The sequence below is a fragment of the Orcinus orca genome, chromosome 6 (assembly GCF_937001465.1).
Source record: "Orcinus orca chromosome 6, mOrcOrc1.1, whole genome shotgun sequence".
NCBI classification, from domain to species: Eukaryota; Metazoa; Chordata; class Mammalia; order Artiodactyla; family Delphinidae; genus Orcinus; species Orcinus orca.
The window spans coordinates 93568721-93589577 of NC_064564.1; the positions used below are offsets into that span (position 1 = coordinate 93568721).

Below are 20857 nucleotides of genomic sequence, written 5' to 3' on the forward strand. Positions count from 1 at the left end.
TGATGCTATTGCTGGAGAATGTCATACATTGCCAGGATTGATTCAGGTTCTCTGGCTAACTAGGAGGGTTTTGTTTCCTCTCTGACTGCTATGTGCCTCCCTCCATGTACTACGAATTCCAAGTATTAGAAATGTAGTCAAAAAGAATATTTATATATTTATCAGTATTTAAGGAATGGCCACAACCAAATCCAAGCACTTCCCCAGGGTTTTCTGACCTCTATCATTTTCCTCCATCTTTTGACAACTTTTTGCTTTGACTTCATTCTCAGACCGGCTCTCCCTGCTAACAGCAAAGATGGCCACTAGCAGTGCTCAGTTTCCATCCTACAGCTTAGAAACCTCAGCAGAAGAACACTTCTTCCCCTGATAGTTCCAAAAGAAATTCCAAGGCTGATTTTCATTTGCCTAATTTGTGTAAATTTCCATCCCTGACCCAATCACTATAATTTTCTGGTTAGGCCTGAGTCTTTTTTACCCATCTCTGGGGCCTAGGGGTCAGGTCAGCCCCTCCTGACCCATATGGACTGGGAATAGGGGAGATAAATTGGGGTGCTATTGCCATTAGAAGAAGAAAGAGATATTGGACAGTCAGAAACAGCAAAAGGTCCCCTGTGTCTATCCCCAAAGCTATTTAGTGGAAGAGGACTGTCCTTTAGCCAAGAGTACACTAGTTGTGGGTTCTTTAGCTAAAACTTCTGCTGTTGGAGCCTAACGCCTCTCCACATTGCCTGTTTTGCCACAGATACCTGTTTCCCAAGTTTACACTGTGCTGGACCGAGTTTGTAGACATGAAGGTTCATGTGCCCTGTGAAACCATCGAGTACATCGAAGCCAACTATGGTAAGACCTGGAAGGTTCCTGTGAGGACATGGGACTGGAAACGCTCTCCCCACAATGTGCAGCCCAATGGAGTCTGGCCCATTTCTGAGTGGGATGAGGTTATCCAGTTGTACTGACACAGTAGGTTGAAATGGTGGAATTCCCCTCCTGCACAAAAGGGAGATGACTGTTTAAAAAGATACGTGTCTAGTTGTCAAACATAAGTAGGAGCCAAAGAAAAATGACAAGTTTGAAGATAAAGAGAGAGTCCTAACCCCTGAGCCAACTGATTTAATTCTCTCATTTTACATTTATTAAAGTCTCCATGTACCAGGTACAATGCTAGGTTACAGTGGAGAAGCAGAGATGAGTGAGACAGATGCCTGCCTCTTTTCCCCCTACCTTTGGTAAGCACCCCAGTTTTCCTTTGAGGGAAACACCCTCACCCTTTGAAGAGCTTATATAGAATATGAAATGCTCCGTAAGTGCTTTCAAAATGTTAAATAATTAACATTTTGGAAGATGGGCTTACCAGGTGCAGCTAAGGAAGGATATACTAGTAAAAACAATAACCTGTGTAAGCGTGTATGTTAGGGCTACTTTTAAGGTGTGGAGGCTGAGTTAATATTCAAGTGATCAGACTTTAGGTGACATCAAGAAAAGATGCTAGCAGATTCCTGTTACAAGCACCCTGATGTGGAATTGATTTAGAGCACAGAGCATTATATAAGAGAATGACAGCTTATTTCTAGCCTTGTCAAAGGTACGTAAATTTCCATACACCTTCTATTTTCATCTCTGAAGTGAAAAGAAAGCTTATGCTTGTGTGATGCTTAAATTTCCAGCCATTGTGAGAATATTTTCACTGACCTGATAATACTTGTTTGACAAATCACTCAAGTGAGACCATGCTACCAGACATGATATTGAAAGGGTGGTGATTTCATAAAACATATTTTCCTTACTTCATTCTCAATCAATAGGTAAACTATGAGCAATTCATGGTCATTTAATATTTTCTGAGTTTATAACCCTTGTACTCCAATTCTAATGTTAACCCTAAAGTGTTAATAGCAATACCTCCACTTTTTCTAAAGGTACTCCTCAGTGTATTCATTCATCAATCATAGTTCCATATCTTTCACTTATAGCCTATAAACCAATTTCCATGGTATGTAAACCTGCCTGTTCACTCTCCTCTTCCAGCACTACATCAGGACTCCGAAATACAGATAAGTGGCAAACCTGGCAGCTGTTTCCCACCCCAGATCATAGTATTTGCAAAGTTTGTATTGGTTCCTAGTTGTCCTATCTATTGAATATCAATGGGGCAAGAACTCAGACATCCCTACTTTGTAAAGTAGCACCCACTCTGAAACCCTCCAGTTTCCTTTTTCCCCTCAAGATATGTCCCTGAGTGGACTGGGATGGCTGTGTCTCCCTATCTCTTCACGAGTCACTTTAATTATGCCTTGTAAGTGACAGGTAAAGGGATATTAGGCACAGAGCATTGCTATCTTTTTCTTTGCCCAGGATAGGAAGCTAAGTCTTACATTTTATGTAGGTTGCTTAGGACTACTTTCTGGACCAGATTGGCAGATTTTCGTGAAAACTAGAGAATAATAGGAATGTCAGAAATGGAAACCAGAAGGTCTGAGAGAATGGGCTGATAGTTTTCCTAAAACAAAGTTGGGGAAACCTACAAGCTACAACCACCCCACTCCAAATTTTAAAAACAGCAAAAACTTTTTTTTGATAAATGGTAAGCAATGACCTTCCTCTCTTAGGATGAGCTTTCAGTGCATAGTCACTGGGTCTTCTTATAAAAACCTAACATAATTTAGGTTTTCAGGTAACCTTTATAGATTACCAGTAAACTTGTCCCCAAATGACAGGCCATTGTAATCAGCTTTCTTTTTGCTAGAAAATCAGCCCATGGAAATCATACCCAAATTCTAAATAGTTGAACCTAATTTTTTTTTTATGGTTGAAAAAATGTAACAGGTAATAATAGTGTTCCCGGGCAAAATCCACCCTGTTTATTGAGGACCATTTGCTCGTACTTAGCGTCTAAAAGTGCATACACTACACATTTCTGCCCATTTCAAATTGGGATTCCCACTGTTTGCCAGGGGGCGTCTTACCCACCCCCTGTTTAGGTTATTTCTTTTCTTTTTTTTTTTTTTTTTTTTTTTTTTTTTTTTTTTTTTTGCGGTACGCGGGCCTCTCACTGTTGTGGCCTCTCCCGTTGCGGAGCACAGGCTCTGGACGCGCAGGCTCAGCGGCCATGGCTCACAGGCCCAGCCGCTCCGCGGCATGTGGGATCTTCCCGGACCGGGGCACGAACCCGTGTCCCCTGCATCGGCAGCCGGACTCTCAACCACTGCGCCACCAGGGAAGCCCTAGGTTATTTCTTTTTATCTGTCCCCGGAGTTCAAGGTCTTGAAGCATTCAAATATCTAAGCTAACTTGGCCGCGTGGACAGAGGTTCCATATACATCCCTCTGTAGACCACTGGCTGCTAGAATACCTTTTTTGACTGCCTTCTGGTTTCACAGAGTTCAGACATTGGGTCCTACCCTAACTTGGGAGAATGAAAGCCCTTCCCCAAACTCTGAAGGCCAGGCTTGCTCTGTTACAGATTCAGCTACACTTCATCCTATTCTTCTTAATTGTTGCACTCTGCTGAGTGTCCAGAGACCTTGGATCTACCATCAACACCTTATCAGATCACTTTTCTTTCCTCACCTGAGTATTCCAATAATAATTCTCCTAACCTGTCCACTTCCAGGTACAGTTTGCCTGGCTTACCAGGAGAAAACCTCTTATAGTAACTTGTTTAGCACCCATGGATGTCCCCAGAGAGGTCCTGAGAGTCAAGACTGACAACCTCTCACTTGACAACCAGGTGACCACTCAGTCCTTCTCTAAGCAGGGAGCACTTGTCCCTCTCTCCTCTGCTGCAGCTGCTGACATCTGGATCCTGGAATAAAACCTCAGTTCTCCAAATTGAGCATCCCTGAGAAGCTGGGCAGTGGGGCAAACCCTGAAATATGACCACTAGGTGGCAGAATGTGTGCCACCATTCCCCCCAGACAAGTTAACACTCAAGTGAAAATCATCTTGCTCTTGAGTCTTAAGGGCCAGAGGGGCCCTCACTGCAACACTCATTCTAACCCTTTTATTGTATAGCTAAATAAATAAGCACAGAAAGGAGTGATTTGAGCAAGAAAGAGTTGAGGCTCTAAGGGTGCCATGACTCCCAGCACATGCCTGTTTCACTGATCACAGCACAACATCTTTAGCCCTGCTTGACATGCTTGACGGAGAAGTTTTCAGGATGTTTTTGCCATCACCCACTTAATATCTTTCTGCTCAAATTTAGAGTCTGAGGTGACGAAGGAAGAGTGTTTTGTCCAAAATGCTTACACTGTCTTCATACCTTTATCTAAAACATGCCTTATCTCCAAAAGGTGAAATAGTTCATATTTGGAGGCATCAGCCTTTGGTCATTATATTTTTAATATCCAGGAGTACCTGATTCCCTTAGGCTCACGATGTGTCCCATTTCTGCTTACCTCTCTACTTCCCCAGGAAACCATTAGCACCAATCTAGTAAGTGCCCATTTCTGAAGATTCCCTCCTCTTCCTCTTTACTGATAGTCTCTTATGGAGGATCCAAGAAATTGAGAATAGATTATGCTCATTTCTCTTTTTTTTTTTGTGACCCTAAACCATTGTTTCTAGCCTTACAGGCTACAAAGCTTCAAACGGCACATAGGACAGCAAGGTGTTACACAGGAAAGCAGGGGTAGACTGGGGACCAGAGCTGCATCTGGGAAACACACTTGGAATGAATTCCCACACTCCAATAAACCCTTACCCAATGTCACAAGCCTAAGGCTGCAGATGTTTCTAAGTCTCCCCCTGGTTTCACCTTCTGAAAAATGAACAGTTCCTTCATTCTTAGTATTATAAATCCCCTGGGGAAACTTCCCCTCAAAACACGGTCAGAGAAAGTGCCACATTCCCACCTTCTAAAACATAGCCATCATTTGTAACAACTTTAAAGCACGGGAAAAACTCTATTTCTTGACCATTCAAAAGGATTTCTCTGAAGAAATGCCCCAGCAGCTACTTCTCTTTCCTCCTGCTCTGTCACTAAGACCCGGGCTAAGTCACCTCTAACATGTCACTTAGGGAAAGTGCCATGTTAGCATAAAAGGGCACAAAGTTTTGAATTAGGCCTGAGTTTGAATCCCAGCTTCATTGTGTGGGATTTATGGTGGGGACCTCTTAGCCTCAGTTTCCACATGAGTGAATTGGCAAAATGAAGAATACTTCTAAGGGGTTTTAGTTAGGATTAAATGAAATATAAAGTGCTAAGTATCAGGCCTAGAATTAGGTAATACTCAAGAAATGTTCCATTTCTTATTTCCAAATCCTTTTTCTAATTATTCTTCAAATGGGATTATAGAAACTGGTAGGACACAAACCTTACTCAGAAGGTTGCATGACTGAATTTGCTTAGGGAAAAAAAAAATCATTTCATTATAACAAGGCATTAAAGGACAAATTGTATGGTTGATGAATTCAGAGACATGACCAAGTTGCCTCCTTCTCTAAATAGAACAAATATTTTCATTTTATTGGTGAAGCTGTTGTCCTCTAGGTCTCCTTATGCTATCCCCATATGCTACCTAGTTCCCGGGTCCCAAGCAGGTCACTCTCCATACCTCCCTAGATTTGGTGCCTGGTCTGCCCTGGACTTCTGTTTCAGTATTCTAGCTTTTCATGGAGGTGAACCCTCACCTTCTTGTTAGTAAATCTCTGCCAGCCAAAATCAGATATAAGCCATGATTTGGAGAGGGAAAGAATTTGGAATACTTAGTTTCACTTAATTATCTGTGCTGATGAATGCTTATGTCAGTATTAATAAACGGGAATTGAAAATACTCTTTTCTACCTTCTTCCCCCACATTTGTGTTTCTGTCTCAACTAGGCAAGAATCAACAGGGTATGTGATACTATTTTAAGCTGCTCCACATCAGACTGAAATCCTAATTATAGTTTGTAAGTCAAACAGACCAATTCAATAGTGATGCTTTTTGTACGGTACCTGTGCTAAAGTAGACAAGTATACATTTTTCTATGAGAAATCTGTTTCTATATTCTCAGAACTTATATCTTAGAATGCCTTCCTTGCCTTCCTCCAACCCAACCAATGCAGAGATTATGTCGGAACCCATGAGCCACCCAAGCTGCTGTGTTCTTATGCACAGCTCTCACAGTGGGGTTGAAAGGCAGTATGAGGAGAATTAGAAGTGCTGTATTTTGTTCTATAAAACAATAAACTACTGTCTCATGTACCATTAAGAGAATTACAAGAGTATGCAGACTTACGATGACTCATTCAGAGCATGGGGAATAGTTCATGTGTTTGTTAAATGAAAATCATATGTAGCTATTTATGTATCCCTCATCATAACCAGAAAACGTGTTTGTGAATTTTCTAAACAAAGTGATATTTTAAACATGAGTAAATTTCAGTGTATGCTTACCAGTTTACTTTGACTTTATCTTCAGGTACAGATAGTTTGTGGTACTACTGAAAATGCCTTTAATATTATTATTTTGATCAGAATTTGTAATATATAATCCAGTTTGGGACGATGAATAAAATTTTTCTAATCACTTGAGATATTTTGTGTTTATTTTTGCAGCTTGCAGTAGAAATAATAGCCACTAACATTCATAAGCAATCTAGTAAAATAGTAATCTTGCCACCAGTACAGTACTTCTAAATTAAGGTGAGATAGGTCGTATGGGTGGACCCTAATCCAATATGATTGGTATCCTTATAAGAAGAGATTAAGATGCAGACAAACACAGAGGGACGATCAAGTGAAGATTTAGGGAGAAGATGGCCATCTACAAGCCAAGGAAAGAGGCCCTCAGAAGAAACCAGTTCTGCCAACACCTTGATCTTGGACTTCTAGCCTCCAGAACTGTGAGAAAAGAAAGTTGTTTTAAGCCATCTGGTCTGTCATACTACGTTAGGCAGCCCTAGCAAAGTAATGCAGTAATCAAGGCAGAATGGTATTGGTAGAGGCATAGACACATAGATCAATGGAACAGAAAAAAAGAACCTAGAGATTGGCATACAAATATGCTCAACTGATTTTTGACAAAAGTGCAAAAGCAATTCAATGGAGGAAGGATAGTCTTTTGAACAATTGGTACGAGAGCAATTGGACAGCCATAGGCAAAAAAAAAACCCAAAAAACCTCATACTTTATATAAAAATGAACTCAAAATGTATCATGTACTTAAATGTAAAATATAAAACAATGAAACTCTAAGGGGAAAAATAGAAAATTTTTATGATCTAGGGCTAGACAAAGAGTTCTTTCTTAGACTTCATACCAAAAGCACAATCAGTAAAAGGAGAAATTGATAAATTGTACGTCATCAAAATTGAAAACTGCTGCTTTGCAAAAGCTTACAAGTAGAGGATGAAAAGTCAAGCTACAGACTAGTAGGAAATATTTGCAAGTTACATATCTGAAAGAAGACTAGTATCTAGAATGTATTAAAGAAAACACTCAACATTTTTTTAAAAATTCGATTAGAAAATGAGCAAGAGATATGAACAGACATTTCACTGGAGAGGCTATACAGATGGCAAATAAGCACATTAAAAAGATGTTCAGCATCGTTAGCCAAATAGCCAAAAGCAATAGCCAAAGCAATCCTGGGAAAGAAGAAAAAAGCTGGAAGCATCACACTTCCTGATTTCAAGCTATATTATTACCATATACAATGCTGTAGTAATCAAAACAGTATGGTACTGGCATTTAAAAAGACACATAGACCAATGGAATAGAATTGAGAGCCCAGAAATAAACCCATGCATATACAATCAACTAATATTTGACAGGGGAGCCAAGAATACTCAATAGAGAAAATATAGTCTCTTAAATAAGTGGGGCTGGGAAAATTTGGATAATCACATGCAAAAGAATGAAACTAGATCCCTATATCACACCAGTCAAAATTAACTCAACATGGATTGAAAACCTAGATTTGAGACCTGAAACCATGAACTCCTAGAAGAACACATAGGGAAAAAGTTCCTTGACATTGGTCTTGTCAGTGATATGACACCAAAAGCATAGTCAACAAAAACAAAACTAAACAAGTGGGGCTACATCAAACCAAAAAGCTTCTGAGCAGAAAACAAGAAAATGAAAGGCAACCTATGAGTTGGAAATAAATATTTACAAATCATATGTATAATAAGGGGTTAATATCCAAAATATATAAGGAACTCATACAACTCAATAGCAAAAAAACATCCAATTTTTAAAGTGGGCAAAGGAACTGAAACATTTTTCTAAAGAAGAAATTCTAATGGCTAACAGATACATGAAAAATTGCTCAACATCACTAATCATCAGGAAGATGGAGATCAAAACCACAGTGAGATAGATATCACCTTACACCTGTTAGAATGGCTATTGTCAAAGAAGACAAGAGCTAACAAGGGCATGTGAGGATGTGGAGAAAAGAAAACCTTGTATACTGTTGGTGGGACTGTAAACTGGTACAGCCACTCTGGAAAACAGTTTGGAGTTTCCTCAAAAAATTAAAAATAGAACGATACGATCCAGCAATTCCACTTCTGGATATATATTCGAAGGAAATGACATTACTATCCTGAAGGAATATCTGCACCCCCTGTTCACTGCAGCTTTATTTACAATAGCCAAGGTATGGAAATAACCTAAGTGTCTATCAACAGATGAATGGATGAGAAGATGTGATGTATATATAGTATGGAATATTATTCAGCCACAAGAAAGAGGAAGTCCTGCCATTTGTGACAACATAGGTGGACCTTGAGGTCATTATGTTAAGGAAAAAAAGTCAGAAAAAGACATGCTGTATGATTGCATATGTAGACTCTAATAAACAAACAAACTCAGAGAACAGATTGGTGGTTGCCAGAAGCAGGGGGTAGGGGCTGGGGTAATTAGTTGAAGGTGGTCAAAAGATACAAACTTCCAGATATAAGTAAGTTCTGGGGATGTAATGTACAGCATGATAACTGTAGTTAGCAATACTATATTGTATATTTGAAAGCTGCTAAGAGAGTAGATCTTAAAAGTTCTCATCACAAGAAAACAAAAATTTCTAACTGAGGTAATGGATGTTGACTTATGGTGGTAATCATTTCACCATATGTACATATATCAAATCATCGTTGTACACCTTAAACTTATACAATGTGATATGTCAGTTATATCTCAATAAAATGGGGAAGGGGAAGAAGTTACAATTTTTCTTTGTCATAATTTCTCCCATGAACACATCATGTGATCTTCCTGAAGTAAATATTAATAAACCAGATCTTGCTCAGCTAATAATTAGAAACCATTTTCTGTGTTGTCACTGGTATGAGCTTACAGGTGTTCAGCTGGTGTCAGCTCTGCCACATCATACTTTGTGTTTTGGGATCTTATTTTTTTTCCTTGGACACAAAAATACAAAATCTGCTGAATTTCAGCATATTCCTCTTCCTTAATAAATCATTTTCTAGAAATTTTGTGAAAATGTGCACATTTACTGAAAATTACTACTACTCTTCTTTTCCTTTTCTTTTTTTTTGGGGGGGGGGCCATGCCATGCAGCTTGTGGGATCTTAGTTCCCCAACCAGGGATTGAACCCGAGCCCCAGCAGTGAAAGCACAGAATCTAACCACTGGGCTGCCAGGGAATTCCCTACTCCTTTTATTTCTAATCTAAATTGGTATCTTCCCAGTTCCTCTTTAATAAAGTTTCCCTTACTAGTCCCCCTGTAACAAATACCAAAACTATATATAAACTTCTAAGTAAAGGTGGTAAGTGTAAAAACATTTTCTGGAAGAAGTTAAAGTTGTCAATGATAGAGAAGTAAAGATAGAGGACTACAGTACTGATAACTAATAAACTTAAAAAAAATGTTCAACATTGTTAACCATCAGGGAAATGCAAATTACAACCACAGTGAGATATCACTGCACAGCTATTAGGATGGCTAAAATTTTAAATAGTGAAAACACCAAATACTGTAGTTGTCTCTCTTATGGTTTCTTTTTAAATGTGTTCTTTGCACCATTGTTTGACTATGATTTTACTAGAGTGTCCTTAAACATTTTATAAACGTTCATAATATGTAACACTCTTCATAATAAAATTAAAAGGAATAATCTTGTCTCAGTCTTTGGAAGACAGATTTTAGCTTTTTGTTTTGTTTTTCTCTTTTTGTCCTCCAATTCTGTATTGATTTACTCTTTAAATTTAATAACCCTCTTTAAAATTTATTTTTGCATTCTTTTGTGTCCTTTATAGTTGACTTTTCCCCAAGAATATTTATCAGCAAAAGCCCTTTAGCAGCTGGTGTCATTGTTCTTAGGTCTCTAACTTTAACTAATTTCATATTTATCGCCAGTTTTTTTTAATTTAAATTCTTTTTTTTTTCTAGTTAGTCTCAATACTTTGGAGAATATTTTCTAGAGAATACTGCAGGAAAGGTGACTGGTTGACTAATTTTCTGAAAATGTATTACCACCAAATGTCTTTCAGGTGTCTTAGAAGAACGATCATCGCATAGTTGGAGTGTGTATGAGTTTGTTTTGGAGCCTAAACTGTGCAACTGTTTAATCCAGCCAGATCCTGATTAGAAAAACTGAAGGGTGAGCTCACAAAGCAAAAGGCTTAGCTTTTAAGAAGCTGTCCTCTCCTCATGTCATGCGGTCACAATTTGCTAGGAACCAGGTTTCCCCTATATCCTAGTGGAAGACCAGAGAATATCTACAACAGTGCTGTCAAACAGAGCATTCTCTGATACTAGAAATGACTCTGCCTGCACTGTCCAAGACAGTAGCCACGAGCCACATGTGATCTTGAGCACTTGAAATGTGGCAAGTGCAAATGGGGAACTAAATGTTTACTTTGATTTTTTTTAAACATCTTTATTAGAGTATAATTGCTTTACAATGGTGTGTCAGTTTCTGCTTTATAACAAACTGAATCAGTTATACATATACATATGTCCCCATATCTCTTCCCTCTTGCGTCTCCCTCCTTCCCCGCCTCCGTATCCCACCCCTATAGGTGGTCATAAAGCACCGAACTGATCTCCGTGTGCTATGCAGCTGCTTCCCACTAGCGATCTATTTTATGTTTGGTAGTGTATATATGTCCATGCCACTCTCTCACTTTGTCCCAGCTTACCCTTCCCTCTCCCCGTATCCTCAAGTCCATTCTCTAGTAGGTCTGCATCTTTATTCCCGTCTTGCCCCTAGGTTCTTCTGACCATTTCTTTCTTTTTTTTTTTTTTAGATTCCATATGTATGTGTTAACATATGGTATTTGTTTTTCTCTTTCTGACTTACTTCACTCTATGTGACAGTCTCTAGGTCCATCCACCTCACTACAAATAACTCAGTTTCGTTCCTTTTTATGGCTGAATAATATTCCATTGTATATATGTGCCACATCTTCTTTATCCATTCATCTGTTGATGGACACTTAGGTTGCTTCCATGTCCTGGCTATTGTAAATGGAGCTGCAATGAACATTGTAGTACATGACTCTTTTTGAATTATGGTTTTTGCAGGGTATATGCCCAGCAGTGGAACTGCTGGGTCATATGGTAGTTCTATTTTTAGTTTTTTAAGGAACCTCCGTACTGTTCTCCACAGTGGCTGTATCAATTGACATTCCCACCAACAGTGCAGGAGGGTTCCCTTTTCTCTACACCCTCTTCAGCATTTACTGCTTATAAAGGTTTTGATAATGGCCATTCTGACCAGTGTGAGGTGATACCTTGCTGGGTTTTTGATTTGCATTTCTCTAATGATTAGTGATGTTGAGCATCCTTTCATGTGTTTGTTGGCAATCTGTATATCTTGTTTGGATAAATGTTTGTTTAGGTCTTCTGCCCATTTTTGGATTGGGTTTTTTGTTTTTTTGATATTGAGCTGCATGAGCTGCTTGTATATTTTGGAGATTAATCCTTTGTCAGTTGCTTTGTTTGCAAATATTTTCTCCCATTATGAGGGTTGTCTTTTTGTATTGTTTATGGTTTCTTTCACTGTGTAAAAGATTTTCAGGTTCATTAGGTCCCATTTGTTTTTATTTCTATTTCTCTAGGAGGGGGGTGAAAAAGGATCTTGCTGTGATTTATGTCATGCGGTGTTCTGCCTAAGTTTTCCTCTAAGAGTTTTACAGTGTCTGGCCTTACATTTAGGTCTTTAATCATTTTTTTTTTTTTTTTTTGCGGTACGCGGGCCTCTCACTGTTGTGGCCTCTCCCGTTGCGGAACACAGGCCCCGGACGTGCAGGCTCAGTGGCCATGGCTCACGGGCCCAACCGCTCCACAGCATGTGAGATCTTCCTGGACTGGGGCACGGACCCGTATCCCCTGCATCGGCAGGCAGACTCTCAACCACTGCGCCACCAGGGAAGCCCCTTTAATCCATTTTGAGTTTATTTTTGTATATGGTGTTAAGGAGTGTTCGAATTTCATTCTTTTACATGCTGTCCAGTTTTCCCAGCACCACTTATTGAAGAGGCTGTCTTTTCTCCACTGTTTACTTTGATTTTAATTAAATTAAATAGCATCATATAGCTAGTAGCTAGCATACTGGACAATGCAGGGCCAGAGGATTTGATGGGACCAGCAAGAGCTTTGGAGTTGTAGAGATCTAGACTCAGATCCAGGGGTGTCACTACCTAGCTTTGTGATCTCAGGCTGGTTATTTAACTTCTGAGTTCCAATTTTTTTTTCAACTAATGAGGCTAAAATTAATACCTGCCCATAAGAGTTATTATAAGAATTATAGGAACCCTGGTATATTGCTTAGTACAGAGTAGAAGTTCAATAAATGATAGCTATTAATATTATTATCTTTACTTTTATTTCAACCTTTGGCATTAATCTCTGAACTTCTATTTTCCTAATAATCCCTAGTAATATTTCTGTAAGATAAGAGCCTTTCTGTATTTCAGAGTATTCCTGGTGAGAGGGCCCTGTCCTGAGGACTGGTGATGAGAAGTGAGAGTGGCCTCAAGGGCACAGGTACAAGGCCTGTCCTTTGGGGAGACAGATGGTAGGATTAAAACATAACACTTGGATACGGCTTCAAGACAGCAGAAGAGTAAGATGTGGAGATCACCTTTCTCCCCACAAATACATCAGAAATACATCTACACGTGGAACAACTCCTACTGAATGCTGGAAGAAAACCTCAGACCTCCCAAAAGCCAGGCGTCAGGGCTGTGCCTCTGAGGTAGGAGAGCCAACTTCAGGACACTGGTCCGCAAGACACCTCCCAGCTCCACGTAATATCAAATGGCAAAAATCTCCCAGAGATCTCCATCTCAACGCCAAGACCCAGCTCCACTCAATGACCAGCAAGCTACAGTGGTCGGCACCCTATGCCAAACAACTAGCAAGACAGGAACACAACCCCATCCATTAGCAGAGAGGCAGCCTAAAATCATAATAAGGCCACAGACACCCCAAAACACACCACCGGACGTGGACCTGCCCATCAGAAAGACAAGATCTGGCCTCATCCACCAGAACACAGGACCTAGTCCCCTCCACCAGGAAGTCTACACAACCCACTGAACCACCCTTAGCCACTGTGGGCAGACAGCAAAAACAAAGGGAACTACGAACCTGCAGCCTGCAAAAAGGAGACCCCAAACACAGTAAGTTAAGCAAAATGAGAAGACAGAGAAACACACAGCAGATGAAGGAGTAAGGCAAAAACCCACCAGACCTAACAAATGAAGAGGAAATAGGCAGTCTACCTGAAAAAGAATTCAGAATAATGATAGGAAAGATGATCCAAAATCTTGGAAAAACAATGGAGAAAATACAAGAAACGTTTAACAAGGACCTAGAAGAACTAAAGAGCAAACGAACAGTGATGAACAACACACTAAATGAAATTAAAAATTCTCTAGACGGGATCAATAGAAGAATAACTGAGGCAGAAGAACAGATAAGTGACCTGGAATATAAATAGTGGAAATAACTACCAGAGAGCAGAATAAAGAAAAAAGAATGAAAAGAATTGAGGACAGTCTCAGAGACCTCTGGGACAACATTAAACGCACCAACATTCGAATTATAGGGGTCCCAGAAGAAGAAGAGAAAAAGAAAGGGTCTGAGAAAATATTTGAAGAGATTATAGTTGAAAACTTCCCTAATATAGGAAAGGAAATAGTCAATCAGGTCCAGGAAGTGCAGACAGTCCCATACAGGACAAATCCAAGGAGAAAGACACCAAGACACATATTAATCAAACTATCAAAAATTAAATACAAAGAAAAAATATTAAAAGCAGCAAGGGAAAAACAGCAAGTAACACACAAGGGAATCCCCAAAAGGTTAATAGCTGATCTTTCAGCAGAAACTCTGCAAACCAGAAGGGACTGGCAGGACATATTTAAAGTGATGAAGGAGAAAAACCTACAACGAAGATTACTCTACCCAGCAAGGATCTCATTCTGATTTGATGGAGAAATAAAAGGTTTACAGACAAGCAAAAGCTAAGACAATTCAGTACCACCAAACCAGCTTTACAGCAAATGCTAAAGGAACTTCTCTAGGCAGGAAACACAAAAGAAGGAAAAGACCTACAATAACAAACCCGAAACAATTAAGAAAATGGTAATAGGAATATACATATCGATAATTACCTTAAACATAAATGGATTAAATGCTCCAACCAAAAGACATAGACTGGCTGAATAGATACTAAAACAAGATCTGTATATATGCTGTCTACAAGAGACCCACTTCTGACCTAGGGACACATACAGACTGAAAGTGAGGGGATGGAAAAAGATATTCCATGCAAATGGAAATCAAAAGAAAGCTGGAGTAGCAATTCTCATATCAGACAAAATAGACTTTAAAACAAAGACTAGGACTTCCCTGGTGGCGCAGTGGTTGAGAGTCCGCCTGCCGATGCAGGGGACACAGGTTTGTGTCCCGGTCTGGGAAGATCCCACATGCCATGGAGCGGCTGGGCCTGTGAGCCATGGCCACTGGGCCTGCACGTCCAGAGCCTGTGCTTTGCAACGGGAGAGGCCACAACAGTGAGAGGCCCGCGTACCGCAAAAAAAAAAAAAAAAAACGAAAAAACAAAGACTATTACAAGAGAAAAAGAAGGAAACTACATAATGATCAAGGGATCAGTCCAAGAAGAAGGTATAACAATTGTAAATATTTATACACCCAACATAGGAGCACCTCAATACATAAGGCGAATGCTAACAGCCATAAAAGGGGAAATCGACAGTAACACAATCATAGTAAGGGACTTTAACACCCCACTTTCACCAATGGACAGATCATCCAAAATGAAAATAAATAAGGAAATACAAGTTTAAATGATACATTAAACAAGATGGACTTAATTGATATTTAAAGGACATTCCATCCAAAAACAACAGAATACACACTCTTCTCAAGTGCTCGTGGAACATTCTCCAGGATAGATCATAACTTGGGTCACAAATCAAGCCTTCGTAAATTTAAGAAAATTGAAATGTATCAACTATCTTTTCTGACCACAACGCTATGAGACTAGATATCAATTACAGGAAAAAATCTGTATAAACTACAAACACATGGTGGCTAAACAATACACTACTTAATAACCAAGAGGTCCCTGAAGAAATCGAAGAGGAAATAAAAAAATACCTAGAAACAAATGACAATGGAGACACAATGACCCAAAACCTATGGGATGCACCAAAAGCACTTCTAAGAGGGAAGTTTATAGCAATACAATCCTACCTTAAGAAACAGGAAACATCTCAAATAAACAAGCTAACCTTACACCTAAAGCAATTATAGAAAGAAGAACAAAAAATCCCCAAAGGTAGCAGAAGGAAAGAAATCATAAAGATAGGAACAGAAATAAATGAAAAAGAAATGAGGGAAACGATAGCAAAGATCAATAAAACTAAAAGCTTGTTCTTTGAGAAGATAGACAAAACTGATAAACCATTAGCCAGACTTATCAAGAAAAAAATGGAGAAGACTCAAATCAATAGAATTAGAAATGAAAAAGGAGAAGTAACAACTGACACTGCAGAAATACAAAGGATCATGAGAGATTACTACAAGCAATATATGCCAATAAAATGGACAACCTGGAAGAAATGGACAAATTCTTAGAAACGCACAATGTTCCAAGACCGAACCAGGAAGAAATAGAAAATATGAACAGATCAATCACAGGCACAGAAATTGAAACCGTGATTAAAAATCTTCCAACAAACAAAAGCCCAGTTCCAGATGGCTTCACAGGTGAATTCTGTCAAACATTTAGAGAAGAGCTAACACCTATCCTTCTCAAACTCTTCCAAAATATAGCAGAGAGAGGAACACTCCCAAACTCATTCTATGAGGACACCATCACCCTGATACCAAAACCAGACAAAGACGTCACAAAGAAAGAAAACTATAGGCCAATATCACTGATGAACACAGATGCAAAAATCCTCAACAAAATACTAGCAAACAGAATCCAACAGCACATTAAAAGGATCATACACTATGATCAAGTGGGGTTTATCCCAGGAATGCAAAGATTCTTCAATATATGCAAATCAATCAGTGTGATAAACCATATTAACAAATTGAAGGAGAAAAACTATATAATCATCTCAATAGATGCAGAGAAAGCTTTTGACAAAATTCAACACCCATTTATGATAAAAATGCTCCAGAAAGTAGGCATAGGGGAACTTACCTCAATATAATAAAGGCCATATATGATAAACCTGCAGCCAACATCGTTCTCAATGGTGAAAAACTGAAACCATTTCCACTAAGATCAGGAACAAGACAAGGTTTCCCACTCTCACCACTATTATTCAACATAGTTTTGGAAGTTTTCGCCATAGCAGTCAGAGAAGAAAAAGAAATAAAAGGAATCCAAATCGGAAAAGAAGAAGTAAAGCTGTCACTGTTTGCAGATGACATGATACTATACATACAGAATCCTAAAGATGCTACCAGAAAACTACTAAAGCTAATCAATGAATTTGGTAAAGTAGCAGGATACAAAATTAATGCACAGAAATCTCTTGCATTCTTATACACTAATGATGAAAAATCTGAAAGTGAAAGTGAAATTAAGAAAACACTCCCATTTACCATTGCAACAGAAAGAATAAAATATCTAGGAATATACCTACCTAAGGAGACAAAGTCCTGTATGCAGAAAATTATAAGACACTGATGAAAGAAATTAAAGATGATACAAACAGATGGAGAGATATACCATATTCTTGGATTGGAAGAATCCACATTGTGAAAATGACTATACTACCCAAAGCAATCTACAGATTCAATGCAATCCCTATCAAATTACCACTGTCATTTTTCACAGACTAGAACAAAAAATTTCACAATTTGTATGGAAACACAAACGACCCCGAATAGCCAAATCAGTCTTGAAAAAGAAAAACGGAGTTGGAGAAATCAGGCTCCCTGACTTCAGAGTATACTACAAAGCTACAGTAATCAAGACAGTATGGTACTGACACAAAAACAGAAATATAGATCAGTGGAACAGGATAGAAATCTCAGAGATAAACCCACGCACATATGGTCACCTTATCTTTGATGAAGGAGGCAAGAATATACAGTGGAGAAAAGACAGCCTCTTCAAAGTGGTGCTGGGAAAACTGGACAGCATGTAAAAGTATGAAATTAGAACACTCCCTAACACCATACACAAAAATAAAGTCAAACTGGATTAAAGATCTAAATGTAAGGCCAGACACTATCAAACTCTTAGAAGAAAACATAGGCAGAACACTCTATGACATAAATCACAGCAAGCTCCGTTTTGACCCACCTCCTAGAGAAATGGAAGTAAAAACAAAAATAAACAGCTGGGACCTAATGAAACTTAAAAGCTTTTGCACTGCAAAGGAAACCATAAACCAGATGAAAAGACAACCCTCAGAATGGGAGAAAATATTTGCAAATGAAGCAACTGACAAAGGATTAATCTCCAACATTTACAAGCAGCTCATGCAGCTCAATAGCAAACAAACAAAACAACCCAATCCAAAAATGGGCAGAAGACCTAACTAGACATTTCTCCAAAGAAGATATACAGATTGCCAACAAACACGTGAAAGGATGCTCAACATCACTAATCATTAGAGAAATGCAAATCAAAACTACAATGAGATATCATCTCACACCAGTCAGAATGGCACTCATCAAAAAATCTATAAACAATAAATGCTGGAAAGGGTGTGGAGAAAAGGGAACCCTCTTGCACTGTTGCCTGGAATGTATATTGATATAGCCACTGTGGAAAACAGTATGGAGGCTCCTTAAAAAACTAGAAATAGAACTACCATATGACCCAACAGTCCCACTACTGGGAATATACCCTGTGAAAACCATAATTCAAAAAGAGTCATGTACCACAATGTTCATTGCAGCTCTATTTACAATAGCCGGGACATGGAAGCAACCTACATGCCCATCGACAAATGAATGGATAAAGAAGTTGTGGTGCATATATACAATGGAATATTACTCAGCCATAAAAAGAAACGAAATTGAGTTATTTATAGTGAGGTGGATGGACCTAGAGTCCTTCATACAGAGTGAAGTAAGTCAGAAAGAGAAAAACAAATACCGTATGCTAATACATGTATATGGAATCTAAAAAAAAAAAAAAAAAATGGTCATGAAGGACCTAGGGGCAAGATGGGAATAAAGACGCAGATGTAGTAGAGAATGGACTTGAGGATACGGGGAGGGGGAAGGGTAAGATGGGACAAAGTGAGAGAGTGGCATGGACATATATACACTACCAAACCTAAAATAGATACCTAGTGGGAAGCAGCCACATAGCACAGGGAGATCAGCTTGGTGGTTTGTTACCACCTAGAGGGGTGGGAAAGGAGGGTGGAAGGGAGGAGATAGGGGGACATGTGTATATATATATATAGCTGATTCATTTTTTTATAAAGCAGAAACTAACACACCATTGTAAAGTAATTAGACTCCAATAAAGATGTTAAAAAAAACAACAGGGGCTTCCCTGGTGGCGCAGTGGTCGACAGTCTGCTTGCCGATGCAAGGGACACGGGTTCGGGCCCCAGTCCGGTAAGATCCCACATGCCACGGAGCGGCTGGGCCCGTGAGCCATGGCCACTGAGCCTGCGCGTCCGGACCCCGTGCTCGGCAATGGGAGAGGCCACAACAGTGAGAGGCCCTCGTATCGCAAAAAACCAACCAACAAACAAACAACATAACACTTAAAAGAATTGAATTTCAAAGACCAGGCTTAGGTAGGGGAACCAAAGATCCCACACTTTGTAGAAGGTGGTCTGAGGCTAGAAAAAGCTCCGGGAAGGAGGACAGGGAGAGGGACAGTGAAGTTCAGCTGGATCCTAAGACTTAATGAACAGAAAATTTGAATAAATGAAGAAAGGCAAGAAAGCATTCTTGAAGAGAAGGAATCAGTACAGTCCCAGAATGGGCTTTACAGAGCAGTGAAAAAGACCATCTGTCTATATATGGATAAGTAGTAAAAAATACAAATAGAAAGGTGGGCAAGGAGCAGACTGTGGGGGCAGTAAATATCCTGCTGTAACATACGGGTGAGAGAAAATAGAGAAGGTTTATTTGAATCAGAGCATGATGCCTTCAATAAACACTTCTGACTAGATTACTACTCACAGCCACAGTGCTAAGGGCCGAGGTTCATTCATTGACACAACAAACATTCATGAAGCTCTTTCAAGGGCGGAGTAGGGATTTGGGGAAATTTAGGTTCACACAGACTCATCCCCAAAACCCTGGGATCCGTACAGTTGCAGGACAGAGGACAGAGACTTAGCCAGGTGGTCGTAAGCCACTCAGGTGACTCAGGTAAGGTCAATCCTAGGAATTCCCAGCCAGTTCCAGGCACGGACACAGGGAGTCCAGGAGCAGGAAGTGCTTGAGACTGAGGGGTACTTGGTGTTGCTCTGGGAAGTGGGGCTCAAGATCAGTGCTGCCGGCCTCAGAAAAGCACGCTGGGACCAGGGTAGGGTCTTATCCAGGGGGCTCCAGGAATTAGAACAGGCATTTGAGGGCCAAGGCTCAGTTAGATGAATTGGGGCAGGAGAGTCAGTAGTGAGGTCCTAGGCTCTGGGGAAGTCAGCGTTAGGCCTGGGCCCCACAGTGCAGGCAATGTGAGAGCTGTGGGGAAGAGGCTGGAGCTATTTCTACACCTGCTCCTTCAGTCAGAAGCCAGGACAGGATGGGCTGTCCCTGTGGGGACACCACAAGGCCTAGCTCTGGGATCTGGGGGAACTGAAGCCAGGAGAGGAGATGGACCCAGTAGAGGTGTTCAATTCGGGGTCTTAACCTGGTCCTCATTTCCCTATTGTCTGTTCATCTCTGAAGACTCTGGTCTCCAAAGGGTGAAGAAGAGGTATTCTAGTTGTACTAGAAGCACAGCTTTGCTAACAACTGACATCACTCTCTCCACCCTACCTCCTATCCCCCCAGGAAAGCTTGGGACCCCATCTGCTGGGATCATAGGGGTGGTGAATGGAGGGGAGCCAAGCACAGGTATATCTTGTTAAACAGTCTGCTTCAGCTACAGCGTAAATCTCAAAATCGGGTCTGAAACCTCAGCTGATAAACCCACTTGTTTCAGACAATTTCCAAAGAAACCAAATCTCCACCAGCTAGAAGAGATGGATGTGCTCTTGGGTAGTGCAGAAGTATCTGTGTTATGAAAAACAGAGGTGAGAATTGTGGTGAGAAGTCAGGGTTTCCTCTGAAGGTTTTTTATTGGTTAGATTTAAAGTAACATCCTTTAATCTTCCTAAGATGCCCCAGGGGAGCCTCCTGAAAACATCTGCTGGATTTGAGGGGTCAGGGAGTGCCTCCCTCATCCCCTCAGTATATGTGTTTGGTTTGGGATTTGTCAGT

The 20857-nt window shown here is 39.9% G+C and overlaps 2 protein-coding genes across 7 annotated transcripts in view; both read left to right on the forward strand.

Moving 5' to 3' along the window:
• The window catches only part of FKTN (fukutin), an 89511-nt gene that overhangs the window by 66841 nt on the left and 1813 nt on the right, over positions 1 to 20857 (forward strand). For 2 of the 6 annotated variants that reach the window (XM_033431236.2, XM_004271507.3), the window contains exons 10-11: positions 746 to 2981; positions 3229 to 6521. In XM_033431236.2, the coding sequence (XP_033287127.2) occupies positions 746 to 959 (214 nt within the window). In that variant the 3' untranslated portion in view covers positions 960 to 2981; positions 3229 to 6521. Of the gene's footprint in view, positions 1 to 745; positions 2982 to 3228; positions 6522 to 10449; positions 10563 to 20857 lie in introns of those variants that run through there. The other 4 variants (XM_049710976.1, XM_033431238.2, XM_049710975.1 and 1 more) reach the window with 3 other exon arrangements.
• TAL2 (TAL bHLH transcription factor 2) overlaps positions 10532 to 20857 on the forward strand; it is a 28512-nt gene continuing 18186 nt past the window's right edge. The window contains exon 1 of the mRNA XM_033431240.2: positions 10532 to 10559. The gene's annotated coding sequence lies outside the window, so the exon portion shown is untranslated. The remainder of the gene's footprint in view (positions 10560 to 20857) is intronic.